This window comes from Amblyomma maculatum, chromosome 6, assembly GCF_055883805.1.
Source record: "Amblyomma maculatum isolate TAMU_Amacu chromosome 6, ASM5588380v1, whole genome shotgun sequence".
NCBI classification, from domain to species: domain Eukaryota; kingdom Metazoa; phylum Arthropoda; class Arachnida; order Ixodida; family Ixodidae; genus Amblyomma; species Amblyomma maculatum.
The window spans coordinates 32,760,220-32,785,396 of record NC_139349.1 but is presented as its reverse complement, the minus strand read 5'-3'; the positions used below and the strand labels follow the sequence as shown (position 1 = coordinate 32,785,396).

Here is a 25,177-nt window from a genome sequence, read left to right as displayed (position 1 = left end):
ACTCGCGCGCACGTACCTCGTACCTCGCGGCGTACCTCCGCGTGGCAGCTCCGCTTACAGGTCCTCGCCTACCACTGAGAAAATAGCGACCAAGGCATTGATCCTGACTGAGTCTGCGACACGACACAGCAATGCGTCCGCTGCTACCAGTGTACAACTCGCAGAACCGCGAAGTACACGGGGTGAGTACCGCAATGGCTGACTGCGGCTGCGCTTTTGTAGCCAACCAGTGTCGAGCTTAGCACAATGTGCTAAGCTCCCACTCTCATTAATTGCAGTGCTCGATGTGAGATATAATCCTCGTTCCTCATCTCGTTATGGAATGAAAAGTGCAGGAATGCCGACTACGCAAGAGTGCCCGCAGATCGGCACCGTAGTCGATGCTAGACGTCATGCGTATGCGGAACACTGCAAACGTACATACTCCCGCCTTGCCTAGAATGGTTCATCTTGTCTACACCTTCAATTGGTTTGGTTTAGTTTATGGGCTTAACGACCCAAAGACACTCAGGTTGAGGGACGCCGTAGTGGAGGGCTCTGAAAATTTCGACCACCTGAAGTTCTTTAACGCACGTGCACTGACATTGCACATCACATGGGCGCCTAGCTTTTCGCCTCCATCGGAAAGTGGTCACGGCCAGGATTCGGTCTCACATTCTTGGGCACAGTAGTCGAGCGTCTAAGCCGCACCACCACGGCGGGTGTACTTCAATTAAATGTCTGATTGACACCTCGAACATTAACCTCGAAGCACATGGAAATAGCATGATTTCTGATAACTGTATCCCCCTATTAATTCTAAAACATGTGCCCTATTAGCACAAATTCGGCGGGGGCGGCGGAATTCTTGACACGAAAATCACGAGCACATCAATGGGAGATGGTAGTTGGCAGATGATATATGGCTGAGCCATGACTGGCCGGCGGGTTTTGACGTCACGAGACCAAACATTATGATCGCATTTGCAGAAGGTGCCCACTCAGGGACCACATTACAAATGGGAATGAAACACCCAAGGACTCTTTGATCCCGAGCAAGACCCGCCATTCCTATGATATGCGGGCGCGTTCGGTCTGCTTAGTAAAAGCGGGTGCTTATATCTAGGTCTCTCCAGCAAACTAAGGAACATACATCATGATGCTCCTCTAGCATATGCCTCTGGCAGGTTTGCAGGCGACATAGCTGCCACTGATTGGCAAGCAGTAACATGTATAAATAAACATAATGCGAGGTTTACAGTTTGTACAAGCATTACACATAGGCATAACTCACAATTATAGTCGGCTAACACTTAGTCACTATGGAATGTAGCATGACTCAGCACTTTACGAAGTCAGGTAATGTAAAGTCTCGCAATACTTTAGCACTCTCGCAGGTAAGCAGTCGTAACTGCATACGCCTATATTTTTTTCGCGTACACACACGCACAAACTAAAACCATGCACGCTTTCAGTCGATGACTAGCGGTCGTTTACTGAACCCAATGTCATGAGACCGAAACCCGGCAGCGGCGGCCGTATTTATATGCAGGCGAAATGCATTCAATGCGCATGTTCTGCACAACATGAGTGCATGTGAAAGAGCGCTCTAGATGGTCGATGTTATTCCAGAGCCCTCCACTGCGTTGTCCCTCAAGATTGGCCAGGCGCAATGAAGATGAACAGCACAATGGGAGAGTTGAGTCCTCGTTCGCTGTGTTGGGACAATTACCCAAGTGAAGGCGTGAAGGCACATGCCGACTAGCGTGGGCCACGTGGTTTCGTTTTCATGCGCGTACCTTTCTATCCCAGCCCAGCGCCCCTGCAGCTGACGAGGACGGACGTGACGCCGGCAGGAACCACGCCGGCGGTGGTGTCCAGCAGGGTGCCCCCGAGGACGATGCCGTCGACGATGAAGAGATAGACCGGCTCGCGAGCTGGCTCAGCCTGTTCCGCATGCTCGTCATCTTCCTTCCCCTGTTCGCGCTGTGCCTGCCCACCCTGTTAGGCGACTGGGAGCGCGGTCGTCGCAACGAGACCGGCACTCCTAGGAGATACATCAGCCTGATCACACCGCGCGGCTCCTCCTTGCGCCGTCAGGCGAGCCGCATCACGTGCCGCACGGAGGCGTGCATGGCTGCGGCCGCCAACGTCAGCCTCGACACAGCGGTCAATCCTTGCGACGACCTGTTCGGATATGTCTGCAACAACTGGATCAGGGACCATCACATCGATAAGTACGTGCATGGCCTTCTGTGGTCGGATACAACTCAAGACCGATGTGACAAGTGCCCCTCAAAGGAGTCACTCTGACACCCTTCCGACCAATGACGCCTCCGTTTTGTCATTACGTTGTCAACCACTTCGCATATTTTATCATGGCATCGGAGGTAGCTATAATGTGCGAGACGAGTAACCACGCCTTCGTGACATTAGGTCGCCACCACTAGACAGACGACTTATAACGATCCACTGTTGACCTTCGTGCGGGCTAAGGCCAGCTTCCACTATCAGTAGCAGCATACGCCGAACGGCATCGGGTAACGAAAGTACATACAGCTCCTAAGAATAAAAAGTGTTAATGTCAGTCGAATGCGAGGCCTAACTGAGGGGCAGAATGTTTTGGTCACACTGCACGTTCCTGCACAAATGGTGTACGCGTCAGGATGACGAAATTACCGATAGTTCTCGAAATTGCAGCACAGTTTTACTAGACGTTCGAAGTAACGATTGTTTCCCCAGTTTGGGAGTTCCGCCATTCTCCCTAAGTCAGCCTAATCTGATGAGTACCTGGACATGCGTCTCTCCGTCTCTCCCACGTAATGAGCGCGTTCAAGAGAAAACTTGAAGCCTGACTTTCTTAGAGCCAGCAGAAGGTCAATCGAGCCAGGCCGGGGGAGGGGAGAAAGGGTGAGGGAAGGATTATTTGACTCAAACGGACATATTAAACATCTAAATTATCCCGGAGAACATGTCCTCCACCACTAGAGAAACAAGACCGTGATAATTTGCTAAATTGCGCCTTCGAGCACTTTTCTCAGTTAACGCTATAGCGTCAATTATTAACCCGACCTCGGCGGCTGCGTCTCGATGGAGGCGAAACGAAGAGGCGTCCGTGTGCTGTGCGATGTCAGCGCACGTTAAAGATCCCCAAGTGATCGAACTTACTCCGTAGCCCTCCACTACAACTCCTCTTTCTCTCTTTCCACTTTCACTCCCACCTTCCTCCCTTCCCTTACGGCGCGGTTGAGGTGTCCACAGAAAACAAGTGAGACAGTTACCACGCCTTTCCTTTCCTATAAATCAATCAATCAATCTCTTTACACAGTACCATAGCGATGCCCATCCCTCGCAGGTCAATCAAAACTTGAGACAAGCACCCCACCTAGCCTGCCGGTGCCCAGCCTCTCCCCATCCCAATGGGAAGCAGCTAGATGCCCTAGACTGAGGGCGGCATCCTATGGGCATGCAACACCAAATAAAGTTTATTAAGATAAAAGTCAAGGCATCGTCACAACGAAACGCCATCACTGTGAGAGACTAAATTCCTTTTGGTAAAAACAATGCTCTTATCATAAACGTAATTTGACCTCGAAGCAGTAACCACAGAGCCCCATCCACAGGGTAAAATTCAAAGCTGGCACATAGGATGACAGACGAAATTCTTTGATTGGACAACATAGTGCTGACATCCACAGGATTAAATTTAATAGTCCCCTTGGCCCTCCGGAAAATTTTGGCGTGGTACATTAACTACAAATGGGTGTTGGGTGATGTGCTCGCTAACGCAGCAGCGAAACTAAAACAAGCACACACAGGGAATGCAGCTAAAAATTCGAATGTTATCGTTAATGAACCTTTAATGACCTCACTGGTTTTTCAGTCAATCACATTAAACGTTCCCTTTTCCGGAAGATTTGGATGGAATGAGACATGGCTGCTATACAACTGAGCCCTACAAGAGCATTCTCGAACTTTTTGTGAGGGCCAGAATATTCAACGAAAATCGTGATTATCTGTCTGCACCCCTCCACAACGTACTAACAACATTCTTAAAGGCCGATTAGACTCAATAGGTCCGTATTTGAAGATGTACAGCAGGTTGGAAGTATATTTGTGCCTTGTAGCACGTAGAGGAACTCTCAATGTTTTTCACAACTTGTCAGAAAGGCCAATGTTTCTGTAAGCCTCAACGCACCTGAATTTGAGAATTTGGTCTGAATAATAACGTCGGGTGTCCTCCAACTGCCGCCGTAGGCCTACAAAAGTCAAGCCTCGTAGCCTAGACGTATTCACTAATTGATTTGTTGCACAACTGGCAAGCTGTTGCATACTGTCGCAGGATGGAACCTTGGGAGGTGCGGCGCACCCGGCGCACTATTGACCACAAGCACCAAGCGGCGTTGTCTAGCGCCCTTCACAAGCTCCTCGCAGGCCGGGCCGGCGAGCGTTGGCTGCCTACGGCGATACGACGCCTCTACCGCAAATGCCTCGCGCCGGGCCCAAACGACGGCGCCGAGCTGCGATCTAAGCTCCTGAACAGCGCCGGCATCTCGCCTTGGCCGCGCAAGCCTTGGAACGCGACTCAGGCAGCGGACGTGTCAAAGGTATTGACCCGAAAATATGGGGCGACTTCCTAAAGCGGGGTGAACAGGGACATATCAGCGCCTGCAGGGGGGAGGGGGGGGGGGGGGGGGAGGAGGTGGTGAAGGTGGCTGTTCCTCGCCCTACGGAGCTGGGATGGTAGGTCAACGCCGCTTCTGGCGGGGGCTAGCCAGCCACCGAATGTTTGGTCGTCATTGCTCCCGCCACCGCTTAGGTGATGGACGACGGCTGTTGCGGCGCGCGTCTTTCTCTTTCTTATTTTTCTTTCTTCTCTACTTTCCCTCCGGTCCGCACGAGGCAGCAGAGGTGGCTCAGCTACAGAGCCAGTAGCAGGCCTGTGCATTTTCTTTTCCTTCTTCCTACAGCCACAACAACAACGACAACGCCTGTAGATGTTGGTTGGTGCACAGGAAGGGAAGGCGCAGTATCTGTCACACTTGTTTCTGCGGGCACCTGAAAAAAAAAACTGATTTATTTATAGGAAGGGAAAGGCGAGGTAACTGTCTCACTTGTTTTTCCGTGGACACCGCAACCGCGCCGTAAGGGAAGGGAGGAAGATGGGAGGGAAAGTGGAAAGAGAGAAAGAGGAGCCGTAGTGGAGGGCTACGGAGTAATTTCGACCACCTGGGGATCTTTAACGTGCGCTGACATCGCACAGCACGCGACGCCTCTTCGTTTCGCCTCCATCGAAACGCAGCCGCCGAGGTCGGGTTCGAACCCGGGTACTCCGGCACAGTAGTCGGGCGTCTTACCACTGCACTACCCCGGCGGGGCCTGTGGACACCTGAACCGCGCCGTAGGGGAAGGGAAGGTGAGAGTGAAAGTGGAAAGAGAGAAATAGGAGCCGTAGTGGAGGGCTACGGAGTAATTTCGACCACCTGGGGATCTTTAACGTGCGCTGACATCGCACAGCACACGGACGTCACTTCGTTTCGCCTCCGTCGAAACGCAGTCACCGAGGTCGGGTTCGAACCCGGGCTCTCCGGACAGTAGTCGGGCGTCTCACCACTGCACCACCCCGGCGGGGCACGCCTGTAGATGCATGTGCAGTTTTCGCGTTGTGCGCGGTCAGGACACAGTTGTTGTGGCTGTAAAAAGAAGGAAAAGAAAATGCACGGGCCTGCTACTGGCTCTGTAGCTGAGCCACCTCCGTTGCCTCGTGCAGACAGAAGAGAAAATAGAGAAGAAAGAAGAGGAAGAGGAAGAGAAAGACGCGCGCCGCAACAACGGCCGTCGTCCACCACCGAAAAGGTGGCGGGTGCAATGACGGCCTACAACAGATAAAAATTCTGTGGCAGGCTAGCCCCCGCCGCAAGCGGCGGTGACCTCGTCAGGACACAGAAAGCAGCTGCAGCGTTCCTGTCGAAGCGGAGTGTTAAGTGCCTAGTAATAAGTCACTAGCTAACGCACAATAGTCGTGTGTAACCAACTTTAATAGCAAAGAGAGCAGAGTTAGGAAAAGCAAAGCGACGTCTCCAGAAAACAAACGAACAAGGCAGAAGGCAACAGGACCAGAAACCAAACCGTCCAGCCTGAAAAAGAACATGCGGGCATGCAGTGTTCTCTAATGGTGACAATGCCAAAACTAACCGCATAGTAGTGGACTTAATTGTGACGATATTCTATACCTATAGTGGTACACTTCAGTTGTGAAAGATGCCAGGAGGTCTGATCGGGCATGATACTGTGTGCAGAACAGATTGAATCTACTCGATAGTCACTGAAGTTTTTATTTCACCCCTTATCCTGTCCGTCATGCCCCGGTTATTGCCCACTCAGGATACGATAATGACTGATGTGTAAACCAGCAAGTGTGACAACAGTGGCCACGATTGAGTTTCCAGCCCGCCACAATTGCGCCTTAAAACTACCTGGATTGCAAGTTTTGGTTGGTTCACAGGAAGGGAAAGGCGCAGTCTGTCACACTTGCTCTGTGGACACCTGAACCACGCCGTAAGGGAAGGAAGGAAGGTGGGAGTGAAAGTGGAAAGAGAGAAAGAGGAGCCGTAGTGGAGGGCTACGGAGTGAGTGAGTGAAAACTTTATTGGATATTTAAAGGGTTTCGCGGTTGTGAAGTGTCCGTCGTCTTCTCTGGCGCTGGCGACTTGAGGCTTCTCGTCAGCAAGGGTGGGCCCCTATCCCAAGGCTCCACTGAGTCGTGCTGCATCAGTTGCGTGCTGCACTAAGGCCCTTTTGGGTCGCGAGCTCGCCGCTGGTGAGCCGACTCTCCCATTGCTCCGCACTCGGGTCTTCGTGTTGGTGGAATGCTTTGTTGCGTTCGCATTCCCACGTGATATGATAAAGTGTAGGTGTGGCATCGCACCAAGGGCAGGTGGCTCTGTATTGTGTCGGGAACATTTTATTGAGTATGTGTAGGTTAGGAAATTAGTTGGTCTGTAATCTGCGCCAGCCGGTCGCTTCCTCCTTTGTTAGGGCTTTGTGTGGTGGTGGATATCTAATTCTAGCTCCCCTATGCAAGTGTAAGATCTCTGCGTATCCCCCCTCGCAAGCCTGTAGGCGGAGCTCCGGAGCATTTGACTGCCCTGCTCGGAATGCGTTACCTCGAGCTAGGCTGTCTGCCCTTTCGTTCCCCCCTATGCCCGTGTGGCTCGGGATCCAGATTAGGTTATGCCTGGGTTTCTCCTCGGCGGAGGTTGCCCCGCTGAGTATTTTAAGGGCTACGGAGTAATTTCGACCACCTGGGGATCTTTAACGTGCACTGACATCGCACAGCACATGGACGCCACTTCGTTTCGCCTCCATCGAAACGCAGCCGCCGATGTCGGGTTCGAACCCGGGAACTCCGGCACAGTGGTCGGGCGTCTTACCACATGCGCCACCCCGGCGGGGCAAAATAAAATTTCGTAGACTTCCAGCCTTTCACGTGAAGCTTCCTTTAAGGATCCTCATTCGCGTATATAAGCGCCTTTTGACTCGATCACTGATCCCTTAATTTCGACTTTCGTTATCCCATTATCGCTCAGTCGTAAGCTAGCACGTCATGAGCAAGACCCTTGCGACATGCAACAAGCATCAATTTAACCAAGCCCTGCAAACTTGCCTGTGTGGCCTTCGGGCAGCCTGTGTGACTCGGGATCTAACAGTCCTGGGCTAGATTCCCTTCTCACCCTTTCACCTCAAATGAGCTACCAGATTTAGAGCTCCTGATACCTCTTTCATGTCGTGTATTTTCCTGACGTCACACAATCCGTCGATCAATCAGTGCTCGGCGATGCCACCAGCCATAGGCGTGCTCAGGATTATTATTATTATTATTATTATTATTATTATTATTATTATTATTATTATTATTATTATTATTGTTATTATTATTATTATTATTATTATTATTATTATTATTATTATTATTATTATTATTATTATTATTATTATTATTATTTTTTTTTTTTTTCTTTTTTTTTTTCAAGATGGCGCCCAGTAAGGACGCATGTGCGCTGTGCTCCCGCCCGTTTTTTGGCAAGCAGCAGTTTTTACGATGTGCCGACTATGCGAAACGTGTTCACACGAAGTGCGTCACCTGGGCGGATGACGAGCTGCAACTTCTGAAGTCCGGCTCTCGGCCATTCTTGTGTAATTTGTGTGCGTCGTCGTCGTCTGACGGTGTTAGGCTTAGCGACGGTGGTGCTAGGGTCCCTGGTGCCCCGCTCCTGCCCAGCCACCCGACCGGTTTTCCCCCTTCAGCCGCGACCGGCGAACATGGCGGTGAGTTTGCCTCGCTACGGGCTCTCCTCCTCGACGCGCTTGAGGGAATCTCTTTTCTGAGCGATGAGGTTGCCCAGCTACGGGAAGAGAACGAGCGCCTTCGTGTAGAGAACTCGCGGGCTTTCGTACAACAAGCCGAGGTTATCGCCTCTCTACGTGCCGATGTTCACGGCCTACGCCTGGAGCTTGTGCGGTGCGCTGCTTCGCAGTGTGAGCGTCCTCTCGTCGAGCGTCCTCTCGTTGTCTCCGTGGGCAATCCTACCCGTGAGGAGCAGCCATCTGTGGACTACTCCGCCGCTCTTCATCGAGGGATGACTACTGGAGATATTACCTGTTCATCTTCTGCCTCTGCTCCTCGCCGTGCGGTTGACTTACCCAGTGCGATGAAGAAGCACCGAAGTCGAGCCATTACTGGCGCATCCAGCTCATCTGTCCTGAACGTTGCCATTTACCAAAAGAAGCGTCCGAAGACTATTTTCGTCTCTAAACTCAGTCCCGATACTACATCGGTAGACCTTACCAACCATCTAAAATCAGTGAATATTACTCCCATTTCCTGCCGGCAGCTGAAAACAAGGTACGACTCCTACTCGTCCTTCCATATTGAAATTGATGAAGAATCCTACAGTAAGCTTGTTGAGCCTTCGATGTGGCCGATGGGCTGCATATACAAGGACTTTCGTGGGAAGCTTTACGACGATATGCTTCATCCCTCTGAACTGACGCAAAATTGCAGTGGCCCCTAATTTGGATATCTATTATCAAAACGCCCGAGGTCTTCGGACTAAGGGATCAGAATTTTTTTCTAGCGTCTTGTCCTCTTGTTATACCGCTGTTGTGGTTACCGAAACCTGGCTGTCAAGTGATATTCCTTCCAATGATTTCTTTCCAAATAATTACTCTGTTTTTCGTAGCGACCGCCCTGAAACAGGTCCCAAATCAAGAGGAGGTGGAGTGCTCATTGCTATTGACAGTTTTGTGAAGTGTGTTCGACGTTCCGATCTGGAAACTGTTGAAGAATGTGTGTGGCTCGAGCTCACTTTAAATCGACATGAAAAACTTTTACTTGCAGCTTTCTACATTCCTCCAAATCTACCTCCTTCAGCCTATGATGATGTTCTGCTCTCAATCGAACATGTTATAACCCGTCATAGCAAACACAAACTTCTTATTTTAGGTGATTTTAATACTCCTGGTATCAACTGGAACTCACTTATTTCTTCTCACAACAATCATTACATATTAAGTAAGTGTAACGCTCTACTTGATTTTATAGCCTTTAACTCTTTGCAGCAACACAATTTCATTGCAAACTGTTGCGGTAATATTCTTGACATCTGTCTATCGAATTTTGAAAGTGTTCGAGTCTCGAGTTCAGACATACCGCTGACTCGCTGTGACAAATTTCACCCTCCGCTTCTAGTTACTACTGCTCTCTCTGCCTCACCTTCTATTAATTCAGATCGGGTGGGGAATTCGCCCCGTTTCGCGTATGCACGTGGTGATTATGTCGGTCTTTTCAATTTCTTCTCTTCCGTCGACTGGTCCCTTTTAAATGACATTAATGATTCAGATAGACAAGTCAGTCGCTTTACAGAAATAGTTCTTGATGGTATGCGTCGGTACATACCTTTGTATACTCCTACGCGCAGGAAGTTCCCTTCCTGGTTTTCAAGGGAACTAATAACGGCGTTAAAGCTCAAGGAACGGGCCCATCGTAAAGCGAAACGCCCTGGGTTTCACAATTGGGCAGATGAGTTTCGCCGTGTGCGTTCTCTTTGCAAACGCTTATACAAGCGGGACTACGACTCCTATCTTGAGTCTTTAGAGAGGAATGCCTCAAATCGTCCTGGTCAGTTCTGGCGTTACGTTCGCAAGCGTTCCATTAAATCAGATTTAAGTATCAGCTTAGTTGACTCTCAGGGTTCGGAAATTCGGGATGTTGCCGACAGTTTTGCACAACATTTTTCCTCCGTTTACAAACATCCACATTGTGATTCCGTTTGCCTCCCATCTGGTGCACTATCTAATTCCATTCTCTTTGACGAGGAGTTGATAACTGAGAGTCTTAAGCGTCTGAGACCATCTTTGTCTCCTGGACCTGATGGCATTCCAGCTGCCATAATAAAAGCCTTCAGTTATATCTTCGTACCAGTACTGACTGCCATATTTAATAACTGTTTAAAAAATGCTGCCTTTCCTCGCGTGTGGAAAATGGCACGCGTGTTTCCTGTCTTCAAGTCTGGAAACAAATCTGATGTTTCCAATTATCGTCCGATTTCTCTTCTATGTGCAACCTCTAAGCTGTTCGAATTAGCTTTGCACAGCGTACTTTCCTTCCATCTCAAACATATCATAGTACCGAATCAACGTGGCTTCATGTCGGGCCGCTCTACTTCTACCAACCTTGTCACGTTTATGACGTATGCCTCTGCAGCAGTCCTTCAGAGGGGTCAGGTTGACACTGTGTACTGTGATATGAGCAAAGCTTTCGACGTTGTTACTCACTCACTACTTCTTGAAAAACTTCTACTCTCTGGCGTTGAAGTCTCTCTCGTAGCCCTCCTACGCAACTATCTCCTTGATCGCTTCTGCTTTGTCAGTGTCAATGGACAGACTTCTTTCGTTTACCCTGCAACGAGTGGAGTTCCTCAAGGTTCAGTACTAGGCCCGCTTCTCTTCTCCGTTTTTATTAATGATGTTTCCGCGGCGATAAAGAACTCCTCGTTTCTTCTTTATGCTGATGATATAAAAATATTCAAGGTAATACATTCTTTTCAAGATTGCGTGTTGTTGCAATCGGACATATCTGCCTTTTCTGATTGGTGTGCGATGAATCGACTTACCCTCAATTCTTCCAAAACTAGGGTTGTGTCCTTTACTCGTAAAACACATAGCTTTCTCTACCATTATTCTGTGAATTCCGTGCTGTTGGATAGGGTTGATGAAATTAATGACCTTGGTGTACTTTTTGACCGCACCCTCAGCTTCTCCTCTCACACTAACCGCATTGCTCAGCGGGCTATGCGCACACTCGGATTCGTTTGCAGACTTTCGAGAGAGTTCCATACTCCACTTCCGTTCCTAAAACTGTACCTGTCCATATGCCTGCCGGTCTTGGAGTATGCGTCGGTTGTTTGGAATGGCACTTGCAAATCGAACTTGGACAAGGTTGACAGAGTACAAAAAAAATTTTTACGGATATTTCATTATCGCTTTCCTTGCGCAACTTCCCCCTCTCGCTCCACCAGGAGCGCCCAACTGAATCTTCCTACCCTTCACTGCCGTCGCATCAGACTTGATATCATATTTCTGTACAAACTCCTTCATGGCCACATTATGTGCCCTCAGCTCTTAGAGTACATCCTACTGCGCGTTCCGCGAAAGAGCATGAGGGAATTCAGACCATTTCAGGTTTCTCCGCTTCATTCCCACTCCCCTCTGGACAGGATGCAGTGGTTATTTAACTCTTTTTGTCCTCACCTTGACATCTTCCAAAACTCGCTCTGTTCATTTACATTGGATGTTCGTAGCGTTGCATTCTAAATAGTACTTTATCACTTAAAACTCCCACTTTCTAGCCTTAAATTGTATTTACTTCACTTTTTGCTTTTTCTCCTGTTCAATGCTCTCTGTATCGTGAACTACTTTTTATCCGTTTCTTACTTATATTTCAACTTTAAACTTTATATTCGAATCTTACTGCCCCTTGTTCAATTTTACTTCTTTATTGTATTATTCTGTATTTCTAGCCTGTGTTTTAAGTACCATGCACTTGTTGCGCCTGGAAGGGTTGTTTATTTTATGTATATTTCTATATTACTATAATCAATGTCAGTTATTTGTTGTTGTTTTTTTTTTGTCTTCTATCTACCGTTCGTTTTTTTTTTTTTTTCTTTATTTCCTGGTGTGCTAAAAAATTCTCTCACTGTGTATATAAGTGATGCTACTCATTGTTTGCTTACTTTCCGTGATACTTTTCGTCTGTTTCATTTCATGTATTATTTATTTCTTTTTTTGTGTTCTCTTTGTGTGTGTAAACATGTTAGTGCTTTTTCATTTTTGTTTCTTTTTTTTTTTATTTGTGCTGCAGCACAAAGACCACATGGTTGTTCCTGCGCACATTAAATAAAGATTGATTGATTGATTATTATTATTATTATTATTATTATTATTATTATTATTATTATTATTATTATTATTAATTATTATTATTATTAATTATTATTATTATTATTATTATTATTATTATTATTATTATTATTATTATTATTATTATTATTATTATTATTATTATTATTATTATTATTATTATTATTATTATTATAAAAATGAGAAGGGGTTCAAAGCTGCTGAACCGAATGTGGAGCGAAAGCATTAGCGGCGGGTGACCGAGAATTCTTCTCCTTCTTCTTCTTCATTTCATTTCATTTATTAATAATGTCAGCCATCATAAGGGGCTGTAACAGGAGTGGAAAATACAAAACAAAAATTCATCGCACACATCAGAACAGCAGCCATCTTACACAACAGCAATATGACCTCATCACCCTGTGCTAGTGCCATAGATGAAATTTTCTAAATGGCGTAGAAAGTCGCATAAAGATGAAGATTAGAATAGCAGAATCTGGAAGAGAGTTCCAGTCCTTAGTTCGCGGAAAATGGCTAAACTTGAAGCAATTATTTTTTATAGCCAGCAATGGGATCAACTTACTATGACGATGCCTTGATGTCTCATTAGTTTTGATCTCAAAGTAATCTATTTATTTTTAGATAATAATTGATAATGAGGTAGAGGTTTTAGTCTTTCATACCTGGTTCTGCTTTCTAGCCTTGGTAGTTGGGCTTGTTGGCAGAGGTGTGTTGAAGAATGGTTACGGCGGTATGTATTTTCGATAAACCTTGCAGCGAGTGACCGAATCTTATCTAGCTTGTGACAATTAGTTACTGCTTGAGGAGCTCATACTACTTTACCATATTCGATAACTGATCTGACTAGGGTTTTGTAAGCCAGGCACTTTACATCCGGGGTAGCACTGTGCATAGTGCTTCGCAGGTACCATAGTGTTTTAAAAGCTTTAGAAATGGCGTTTTCAATGTGGGTATTCCACCTTAGATACGCCTAGGTATTTATACTGATCAACTCTTTCCAGCATGTAACCATTTATTTGATAATTAAAATTAAGAACATTTTTTTTCCTGGTTACTGACATGAAACTCCATCTGCCAGTTGTTTACACCCTTTGACTATTCTTTGTAAGTTTAAATTTAATTTAATCTGACCATTAATCGTATTTACGCTACTGTGCATCACGCAGTCGTCAGCAAAAAACATTACTGGAACATCGATGCTACTTTGAAAATCATTCATGAGAAAGAGGAGTAGGCCTAAAACGCTATACCTGCGGCACACCAGAAGCAACAGGAAGAATGCTGGACTGACAACTTCTAACAATTACATATACTGTTCACGAGAGGATATATACGCGGAAAACCATTGTGTGAGTGTTTGATTTTTTTAAAAACCGCATTAACCTTATATAACGATTTTTGGTGCGAAACTTTATCAAATGCTTTCGCAAAGTCAAGGTATATAATGTCTGTTTGACCAAGTGAATTTATTGTTTCCGCGAGGTCATGAACTATATTTCTATCAGTTGGGTAGTTGTGGGCAGTCCCTTTTCTCTTCTTCTTCTTTTTCCTTTTCTTCTTCCTTTTCTCCTTCTTCTTCTTCTTGCTCTTCTTTTTCTCCTCTTTTTTTTTTTTTCTGGTAGCTACGCCTCTTCACGACGTAGCTTCACGACACGGCACGTAGCGACGAGCGGTTAGACGTGACGTAGTATTGCTTTCGCAATAATAATGTTTGCTAGTCCTTTTGTATCGGGTGGACCCTTTTCGGTAACAACATTGACACCAGATTTTCTGGGTAACGGGACCTTTAACGCTATCGCTGAAAAATTGCTCCGATGATACAGAACTTCGACAATGTTTAGGTTACTCTTAACAGCAGATCGTAGAACGAGAGAAAGACTGAACAAGGGTTGAGGAGGAGCCTCAGTTTGCAAGCCGAGCGAACGTTTCATTTCTCTTCGTCTGTAGAGTGCGACAGCATTTCTTTTTAGGGAAAGCGAGTAATTGGTAACTAAGTTGTCGTCATGTATTGCCCACTTTCTGGTAGGCGGCCGTCGCATACGACTTCTGAACTATCGACCTGGACGAACGTTCGGTTTAGTGCCTCACGACCCAAGAGGCGACAGCTCCAGTCCAGGCTCGATTATGTTCATTTTCAGCGTACTTGTTTTTCTTTCGCAATGGTGCCGATATGACGTTACGACCCTGAAGAGCAAGGAAGGATTGTTAAAGTGACGGCATCTCCCATTTAGTGTGTGCCCGTCGTAGAAGCGTTTGAACTGACCCGGGCGAGGTCATGTAGTTGTAACGTCGTGGCCGGCCTTCTCGACAAAACGCAAATTTCGTCACATCCGGCGGCTGGATTCTGATCTAATAACTCTACCGCTATCGCATTAAAGATGTACAGTCGTGATGAACATTGTTATACAACAGTCAGACGGTGGCGATGCTAGGGAAAACTGCATCGAAATGCTATCTAGTGAGAGCGACAAGAAGATTGACAGCAACACATGCATGTGGATAAAGCATGGCCTGAACCTTGTGATAGATCGAAAGCTGTGAGTGTTGCAGCAATAGCTTCCTTAACCCTGCCTTTTTAATTCACAATTTTTTTTCACAATTTTTCTTAAATTTTGAATTCTGGAGAGAAAGAAAGGATGGCGAAAGGAAGGAAGGGTGGGCACCATGAAATGGTGATGCTTACACCCCAACCAGGTCAAGGTCATGTTTTCATTTTTTTTTGTAAATTACATATTTATTTTTAAGAAAGAAAAGGCGCAGTATCTGTCAGGCTGGCGCTCTGACTGCGCGGTAGTACGTGAGGTAGAAGTTAGCTGTGACTTCACGCTTGTAAGTAGCCGGTTACTTCACACCCACTAGAGCGGCACCTCACCTAATAAAACACAGGCTGTCTAAATAAAGGGCATCACCGTTTGGATTTATGGTTCGCAGGTTCTGGGCAACGCGTACTACTTCACCAACGATCCGGCACTTTTGCGCATGGGCGTAGATGCCAGCGGGCGCGTATTCTTGGCCGAACCCCGCCTTCTACTCGACGCGCTGACGGTCGGTCCCTCCGAGGTGGCGCAAGCGGCCGCTGCGGTATTCGCGTCGGCGGGAGGAAAACCTCCTCCGCCCGTCGATGTCAACCGGCTCGAAGGGCTTCTGGACAAGGCGCGAAGAGGCGACGACCCACCACCTTGGAACACTACGCTGCGCCTGTCCGGTAAGATGCGACCACTTGAAGACCAGTTGACCCCACTTCGTGGTAGTGCTGGTCTTCCTGTTCGGAAGGAGCGGGAGAACCCTGAGATTTCGCGGCTGACTAAAGCTTCATAAGTTGCTGCGCATGACGACTTCACACAAAGACTGCATGACGTGTGAAGAAGCGAATTCCCCCCCTTCCTGTGTTTCTATGTATGCCGCTGCTTCCTGGCCGCCTTAAAAGAAGATTATGTTGACTCTACCGTGGCCGACGAAGAATTGAGTGACCATCAGCTCATTTCAGTGATTCTCGAGGAGCCTTCCCGCGTTCTTTCATTTTCACGTAATTTTCAGTTAACGAATTAAGCTCTGTTTTCGAAAAGAAAACAAAACACAATGCGGAATCTTGAGACAGTATAGCTAGCGTTATTTCTTCTAATGTCCCTTTACGTTGCTTCGGTATGGAGGGAATTTACTCGGTGCACGAGAACACATTCCTGTAACAATAAAGGGGCTGTATTCGCCTTTTTCTATGCACCACTTTTATTGGCTCTAAAGAAAAAACTACTTCCTGTCCCGCATGTCGTCTTCTCGGTGTATCCGATTGCCAAGGAGTTTGTGCTATAGCCTTGCATGACCATAAGTTATCTATTTATATCGAAACTCAAGTGTGGTAGCCGGTTTCGCACAGGTAATTTACAGCTATACCACATAGTAAGGTATCGCAAACTAGATTAAACATCCGTTTTTGTTCTTACACTAATGTCATTCTTGAAATTAAACACCGCCAGCTTGTACTACAAGCATTAGGCTAGAGTAGGTACGGACATAATTAAAGAAACAAACTGAGAAGTACATAGTACATGTAGCGCGACTTTAAGAGAAGCGCCTAATACTTCATAGAAGCTGCATTAACTTTTGCACCTTAGGAATTCCATATGCAGTGATAAGGAACTAATTTGGAATTGTTAAGGTGAAAAAGCTAACGCAGCTTCTATCAACTATTAAGCGCTTCTCTTAAGTCATGCTATATGTATTATTTACTTCTCAATTTGTTTTTTATGTCCGTACTCACTCCAGCCCAAGGCTTGTAGTACAAACCGGCAGTATTTGTTAAATAAATAAAAATGTGCTCGATAGTGCACAACGAAGTACAGAGCCAAACGATATTCTAGCGTATCTTTTCACACGAGTCCGCAAATCTCATGTCCTTCGCATTTCAGAAGCGGACAACGGCACACTGCCCCAGAACGCCTCGGAAGCGCCACAGAATGCTTGGATGTCCTGGAACCTTCGCACGATTGTCGAGGAAGCGTTCGAATCCCGACAAGAACTTGACGAGGTCGTGCTTCGGGCACCCAACTACGTCAATGCGCTGCCAGGCGTGCTGAAGGTAGGAGGCTTACAATAAAAACCAGAGCTCGATACAAAATGCACTAGTCAAGGGCAAATATTCTCTTAAGGCTACGAAGCGAGTTCGACTTAGTCACCAAGCTTAAGGTGTGGCTACGAAAGAGGGAAGTCTCGGTTTAAAATACTAGCACGATGACATTCGTCCCCTGTACGAGCTCGGCGTAAGGCGTATTTTTCCCTCCATCGTATTGGGTCCTTAGCGTCCAGTCTTTCAAGTAAACGTTTTAGCTTCGTTGCAGCTGTTTCTTCTTAATCTCTTAAAGCTCAAACTAAGCAAGCAGGTTACTCTATATTATAATGCGTCTTTTAATCCTTTTAATCGAGGTTTAATTGCGAACCTCTTCCACCTACACATACATCAACGTTCACCTGAGGCCAGGTGGTTCGTAAGAAATTGTCAGTTTATCGTTATGCAAAAAGGTTTATATCATTATCAGTAATACGACTTAGTTTAGATTATCTTCTAATTAAATTATTAAGTAAAGCCTTACTGATAATCTTAAATCATCAGTAAAGCTTTCGGAATTTAACTTCTGCCCACTCCGCTGACTCAATTGTTGAAAGGTGGAATTCCAGCCACAGAGAGCCCCGCCGGGGTGGTGCAGTGGTAAGACGCCCGACTACTGTGCCTGAGTTCCCGGGTTCGAACCCGACCACGGCGGCTGCGTTTCGATGGAGGCGAAACGAAGAGGCGTCGTGTGCTGTGCGATGTCAGCGCACGTTAAAGATCCCCAAGTGGTCGAAATTACTCCGTAGCCCTCCACTACGGCTCCTCTTTCTCTCTTTCCACTTTCATTCCCACCTTCCTCCCTTCCCCTACGGCGCGGTTCGGGTGTCCACAGAGCAAGTGTGACAGTTAATGCGCCTTTCCCTTCCTGTGAACCAATTTAACTTAACTTTACTTAGCCACAGAGACGGAGCTTTAACAGGGGAGAATTTAAACACACTCGTGTGATGTGCGAGGTCAGTGCAAGTTAGGGAAACACAAATAGTCGAAATGAATCCAGGATCGCCCACTATGATGTCCCTGTTAATCTACAGCTTTCGAAGTTAGTCTTAACCAGCAATCGGAGCATTGAATTTTAACGAGGTGGGAGAAGTTTGGAGTCTTAAACACGAGAGCACCAGAAAAGGTCTCAAGCACTAGAAAGGGAAGTACGACGTGTTGTACTGCGCTCTCGACATGCCAACAATTAAGGAAATTAGATTGCAGCGCACAAGAACAAAGCCACAGCGTAGCGAATACCGGGCTTAACTGGAATGCCATTCGATCGGTGCAGCAAGTGAAGGAGCACGAGCTGTTCAACTACCTAGGCCTGCGCACCGCACTGCTGGCGTCGAGGCTGCTGCCGGCTGGACCGGAGAAGCAGCTTCTGTGCCGGCTCCTGGACGTCGACGACGAAGCGCCTGCCATAACCGCTGCCGAGCACTGCACCCGCTTGATAGGTGAGCGCGGCGCGGGTCTAGACTAGTGTGCCCTCCACCGTATAAGTGTCGGCCGTTTCTTGCATTCTACTGTTTGAGAACTGAATGAAGGGTAACAGGGTAGAAGAGTCTCATGTACAGACTGCTGTACACTTTCGCAGTGTGCTAACATGCAGGGAAGTGCGATCGATATCCCTCAGATGGCGTGGAAACATTGAGATATGCCCTCGTTGTTCAATGGAACTAGGTGCCCCTCATAGCTTGACTCGGTTCGGACTGTTATAACCCACGTACTGTACCATACCCGATTCTGTTGGTTGGCGATGCCGATAATGGAGGCATTGGGAACGATGGTGATAATGACAAAGTGCAAAACATAGCTTTGAGCAGTCCCAATTGCCGATAGTTGCTGGCGGCCGCCATGTTGTCACGTTTGCCAAACTCAACACCGTGAGCAACTTAGGGAACCACTTTTGCGAGGTGGCGATGCTTACGTATATATCTTTGCCACGGCTAGCTGCTGCTTTCATTTCAATGCCGGCAAAATTCGAAAACAGCATTATTATTCAAACCGGTTGTTAAAGGGGCACACAAAAGGGTTTCAAACTGTGCCCATCAAATGTTTGAAGATTCCATGGAGCGTGAATTTTCCGTACAAGTCTCCGAAAGGAGGCAATCATTTGCGAGCGATTATTATTATTTTTTTTTTTTTTTGCCATTCCTGCGCCTCGTGGCTGCCATGGAGCTGGTGATTCGCGACAATTCTTCGTCGAACGCCGCAAGCCATGCGTGAGGTCGCTGCGAAGGGGTTGTCATTGCCTCGCCAAAGAACGTGGTGAATAAGGCGGGGTGCACGCCTGGCAGATATTGCGGATATCTCTGGAGTTGCATAAGCTAGGTTGATTTTTTTCTTTTTTGAGGAGAGATAATAGGCGTTTTCATATCTATTAGTATCACCGGCTTTTCGCCCTTAATATGTGGCAGCACAAAAAAAAAAGAATACGCAGTGATGGCATTTATTAGGAACGACAAGCTTGGACACTTGCAGGAAGTAGACCAATATAATTAGTGCCTCAACTCACTCTTAGCCGGGAGAGATTTTATTTGGCAACAGGGGTTAGCTCTCGGTAGGTCGCTAACACCCATTTGATTCCCAGCGGCCTCATACAAAAATGAAGCAGTTATTGAGCTGTATGAGAAAATAGAAGTCAAGCAAGATAATGAATCAGTTGCAGTTCGATAGCAACTGTGTTCATGCCGCCTGTTTTGCTTTTCAACTCTAGCGCAATCTCGAGGCGGCAGATTGTTGATGCTAGCGTTTGCATTGATTCCGCTTGTAGTAAAACCCTAAATACTTAGCACAAACCTTTTTGTGGACCCATCTGAGGTCCTATATGAAGAGTCTATATGTGATAGACTGATAAAGAAGAGGGCGCTGTGAAATCCACATCGCAGGGAAGTACGAGCCGGCATTGGCGCTCTACGCGCTGGCAACGAGGTCTCCGTTAGTGAGTGGTCTGGACGCCGAGGCCCTGCTGAACTTCCTCAAGCGCCAACTGTCCAACCAGGTGCGCAGTGGGGCACTGGACACCAGCGACGATTCGTTCGCTGCCCTAATGGGTGAGCTCGTGGACTCCCTGCCCTGGACCGGGCCGGCGCCTCGCTGGCTGAACAACGCCACGCTTCGTGAGGCCTACGTCACCAGGTGCGACAATTCATCCTCTTAACAAACATTTATTTCAATTGGGCTCGAATAATTTAGCCAAATTACCATATATTCATCCATATATCCATCATATATCCATCATATTGTCACGAAGACAGGGATTTATGGGTACCGGCAACAGGGGCAGATACACACAGTCAAGAGAGAGGTTCCCGAGAAACGGTAGCACGAAGACACAAGCTCAAGAGTCCACGGGGGTTAAATAGCCGAAGCGCGCGAGAGTCTCCAACTTCTTTGTCGTTCAAGCGCTACCTCGAACCGTCAGGTGGCATTATTCCCCCCCCCCCCCCCCCCTCGAAAAAAAAAAAAACCGCAAGCTCACAGAAAAAAAACTGCTCCGGATGGCAAATATGACTTTCAGCGGGTAAAATACGGCTTCATGCGAAGCACATGCACCAGGTCAGACGAGCACTGACGACTAGAACTCGGTACAGTTCCGTCTGGAATAACCTCGTACGTAACTTCTGAGAGGCGACGCAACACTCTGTAGGGTCCGAAGTAACGATTGAGAAGTTTTTCTGACAGGCCTGGGCGCCGGACAGGTGTCCACACCCAGACTTTGTCACCAGGCTGGAACACGACATAGCGATGGCGGTCGTTATATCGGCGTGCATCTGTTGCTTGCTGTTTTGTAATGTGATTACGGGCGAGTTGGCGAGCTTCCTCAGCGTAGTTGGTGAATTCTTCTGCGTCAGCGGTAAGCAGCTGGTCGTCAGCCACACATGGCAGCATAGCGTCGAGCATGGTCTGTACATCGCGTCCGTATACTAGGCGAAACGGAGTGAATCGAGTTGTTTCTTGGACTGCCGTGTTATATGCAAATGTGACATAAGGCAATATCTCGTCCCATGTTTTATGCCGGACATCGACATACATGGCGAGCATGTCCGCTATTGTTTTGTTTAGTCGCTCAGTAAGGCCATTAGACTGAGGATGGTAAGCAGTAGTCTTTCGGTGATGTGTCTGGCTTAGTTGGAAAACTTCTTCAAGAAGACGCGCTGTAAATGCCTTGCCACGATAAAGTAATGACGTATGAAGGGGCGCCATGGCGGAGGACAATCTGCGTCATGAAAAATTGTGCCACTTCGGAGGATGTTGCACGTGGCACCGCCATAGTTTCCGCGTATCGTGTCAGATAATCTGTAGCCACGATAATCCACTTATTGCCAGCTGACGATAGAGGAAAAGGGCCAAGAAAGTCCATACCAATTTGGTCGAATGGTACTAGCGGTGGGGGAATAGGCTGCAGGAAACCCGCTGGCTTCAATGGCGGTGTCTTGCGTCGCTGGCACTCGCGGCAACCTCTAACATATCGATGAACGGTGGCGGTAAGTTTGGGCCAGTAGTAGGCCTGGCGCACTCTCGTAAGAGTGCGTGCAAAGCCCAAGTGTCCAGCGGTGGGTTCATTATGGCAAGCATGAAGGATTTCATCGCGGAGATCTGCAGGGATGACTAGAAGATAGGCTCGGTCACTGTTGCCGGCGCTTTTCTTGTAGAGGATTCCGTCGCGCGTACAGAAGGATGACAAGTTCTTAGCAAACAGTCGAGATACTGTAGAATCGAAACCCTCCAGATGATCGATCACAGTTTTGAGGTCTGGGTCAGCCCGTTGCCGGGCCTTTAAATCAGAGGAACTGATAATGCCAAGAAAATTGGCGTCTTCATCCGTACTGTCATGGGCCAAGTCCACGGGTGATCGAGACAGCGTGTCAGCATCTTCATGTTTGCGTCCGGATTTATAAACGATAGAGTAATCAAACTCCTGCATACGAAGGCTCCACCGTGCAAGACGTCCTGATGGATCTCGAAGACTAGCTAGCCAACACAAAGCATGATGGTCTGTCACAACTTTAAATTTACGGCCGTAGAGGTAAGGTCGGAATTTCATTGTGGCCCAAACGACGGCGAGACACTCCTTTTCAGAAGTTGAATAGTTTGATTCTGCCCGAGAAAGGGTGCGGCTGGCATAAGCGATCACTTTTTCCTCGCCTTGCTGGTGCTGGACCAGAACAGCACCCAGACCGACATTGCTGGCGTCGGTGTGAATTTCGGTGGCAGCGTCCTCATCGAAGTGTGCAAGAACGGGAGGGTTATGCAGCCGTTGGCGCAGCTCGGTGAATGCCTCCTGCTGCTCGGAAGACCAGACATACGGGACGTCATCACGTGTCAGGCGCGTCAAAGGTTCTGCAATCTTGGCAAAATCGGCAATGAAACGGCGATAGTACGCGCACAGGCCCAAGAAACGTCGGACTGCTTTCTTCGTGGTAGGGATGGGAAAATTGGCTACAGCGGCTGTTTTCTCAGGGTCAGGCCGGACTCCGTCCGCGCTAACCACATGACCGAGAAATTTTAGCTGCTGATATCCAAAGTGACATTTTTCCGGTTTGAGTGTCAAATTGGCCGAGCGAAGAGCGTCCAATACCGTTCGCAGCCGCTTAAGATGTTGGTCAAACGTTTCTGAAAACACGATGACGTCGTCCAAATAAACCAAACAGGTTTGCCATTTAAGACCAGCAAGTACGGTGTCCATCATTCTCTGGAACGTCGCTGGCGCTGAACACAGACCGAAAGGCAATACTTTAAATTCATATAAGCCATCGGGTGTCACAAAGGCAGTCTTTTCCCGATCGCGCTCATCCACTTCTATCTGCCAATAACCACTTTTTAAATCAATGGAGGAAAAGAACTTGGCGTTGCGAAGTCGATCGAGTGAATCGTCGATACGGGGCAACGGATATACATCTTTTTTTGTGATGTGATTCAGTTTCCTGTAATCAACGCAAAAACGCAGCGTGCCATCCTTTTTCTTAACCAACACGACGGGCGACGACCACGGACTTTTAGACGGCTGAATAACATCATCATTAAGCATTTCCTGGACTTGTGTCCGAATTGCCTCACGTTCTTTGGCCGAAATACGGTACGGCTGCTGTCGAATAGGTCGGGCATCGTCAGACGTTATGATGCGATGCTTGGCGATAGAAGTTTGTCGGACTTTCGATGATGAGGCAAAGCACGGGGCGTACTCCAGCAGTAAGGCACGCAGGGCGCGTTGTTGACAGAAAGAAAGGTCACTGCTAACATCGATGCGGTCTAGAACACTGGGAGTATCAATAACGTCAAACGCAAAACATTCAGAAACTTCCTTTAACAGTTCGCCGAAAGCGATGGCAGTAGAGCGATAGAGGTGGCGAGATTCATTCGTGAAGTTCGTGACGAGAAGCTCAGAGTGACCATTATTGAGAATAATTAAGCTTCGAGCTGCACAGATGCCATGAGAAAATAAAAGAGAACGGTTGCTTTCAGCTATTATCGGCCCGTCACGAAGCCCGTCGCACACAACACTCACAAACACGCTGGAGCGGGGAGGCACTGAAACACACTCGGCTGAAACCCGTAGGGCGCACGTACGTTGGCCATCGGTGGGGCTGGCAGCCGCTTTCTCCGTTGAGAACGAGACCGTTCGCTGTCGGAGATCGATGATGGCGCCATATTCCCGCAGGAAATCCACACCGAGAATCAAATCACGCGAACATTCCCGGAGAACGACGCAGCTGACAACGAACGTTGACGTACGAATCTGGATTCTAGCCGTGCACTGTCCAATAGTAGTAATTACATGCCCCCCAGCCGTGCGTATTTGCGTGCTACACCATGGTGTCATAACCTTCCTAAGGGTCGCTGCCAGTTTCCCACTCAAAATCGAAAAGTCTGCTCCGGTATCCACTAAAGCGCTGACATTATGACCATCGATGCACACAGGGATGTCCAGCGATAGCCGGTCTCGTGAACCAAATGCTGTCGTTTCTGCTCCAAAATCTATATCTGTTCTCATTGGGGGGACTTCTTTGTGCTGACCTTTAGCGGCCCCGCCCCCGGAGGTCGCTCTACTCAGTTTTCCCGGTGGGGGCTTGGCGAGCGACCAGGCGGTGCTCGCGGGAAGTTACCAGTTGTTGAAGCGGTTTGCCGACGTGGGGATGGAGACCTGGATTGTCGGCGCGCCATCCGGATGCTCTCTTGTGCGAGGTTGTCTCCAATGTCACGAGGTAGTTGTCCGAACGTGCGTCTAGGTGCGTTGGTGTAAAAACCCTCCGGTCCGAGTTCCCGATAAGGGCACCACCGGAAAATGTGACCAGGTTCCCCACAGTGGTAGCAAAGGCGGCGGCTCCGAGGGGCCTGCCAGACGTCCGTTCGTCGAAAGTTTGATCGCGGTGGCCGCACGTACCGCGTAGGCTGCTGTACAGGAATGTATTGCATTGGCTGCTGGACGGGCATGCACTGGGTTGGTGGTAACGTAGACAACGGAGCTTGGACGGGAACTGGGCGTCGGAGAATGTCAGCGTAAGTCGGACGAGAATAATCAGGAACAGGGGTACTTTGAGCTTCAGCAACATGCAGAGATGGCTGCGTGACTTGCTGAATCTCTTCGCGGATCATATGTGCGAGAGAATCACCACTGGGTTGGAACGTGCCACAAACCTTCTGCAGTTCCTCGCGTACAATCGCACGAATAAGATCTCGGAGCTGTTCAGTATTTCTTACAGCAGCTGTAAGAGGCTCGGCAGCAGTCGTAGCGAGGATTGGGCTGTCGTAGACCGCCGAGCGGCGCTGGTGTAGGATCTTTTCCATGGTGACCGCCTCTGTTAAAAATGAGGTAACTGTAGTTGGTGGGCTACGTACAAGACCAGCAAAAAGCTGTTCTTTAACCCCATGCATGAGGTGGCGCAACTTTCTCTCTTCAGACATGTTGGGATCCGCACGTCGAAATAGTTTCGTCATGTCCTCAACATATATCATGACGGACTCGTTTGGCATCTGTTTTCGAGATTGTAGAGCACGTTCTGCTCGTTCGCGCTTATCCAGGCTGATATACGCCTCTACGATAAGACGGCGGAACTGAGGCCATGATGTTATTGTGCCTTCTCGGTTCTCATACCATGTCAAAGCATGGTCTTCCAGGCAGAAAGTGGC

At 47.9% G+C, this 25,177-nt stretch overlaps 1 protein-coding gene across 1 annotated transcript in view; it reads left to right on the top strand.

The window, feature by feature from the left end:
• The first annotated feature begins 131 nt into the window (after window positions 1–131).
• The window catches only part of LOC146185424 (uncharacterized), a 31,828-nt gene continuing 6,782 nt past the window's right edge, over window positions 132–25,177 (top strand). The window contains exons 1-7 of the mRNA XM_084607817.1: window positions 132–182; window positions 1,792–2,216; window positions 4,322–4,586; window positions 15,391–15,664; window positions 16,866–17,035; window positions 18,336–18,501; window positions 19,936–20,185. Of these exons, the coding sequence (XP_084463943.1) occupies window positions 132–182; window positions 1,792–2,216; window positions 4,322–4,586; window positions 15,391–15,664; window positions 16,866–17,035; window positions 18,336–18,501; window positions 19,936–20,185 (1,601 nt within the window). The remainder of the gene's footprint in view (window positions 183–1,791; window positions 2,217–4,321; window positions 4,587–15,390; window positions 15,665–16,865; window positions 17,036–18,335; window positions 18,502–19,935; window positions 20,186–25,177) is intronic.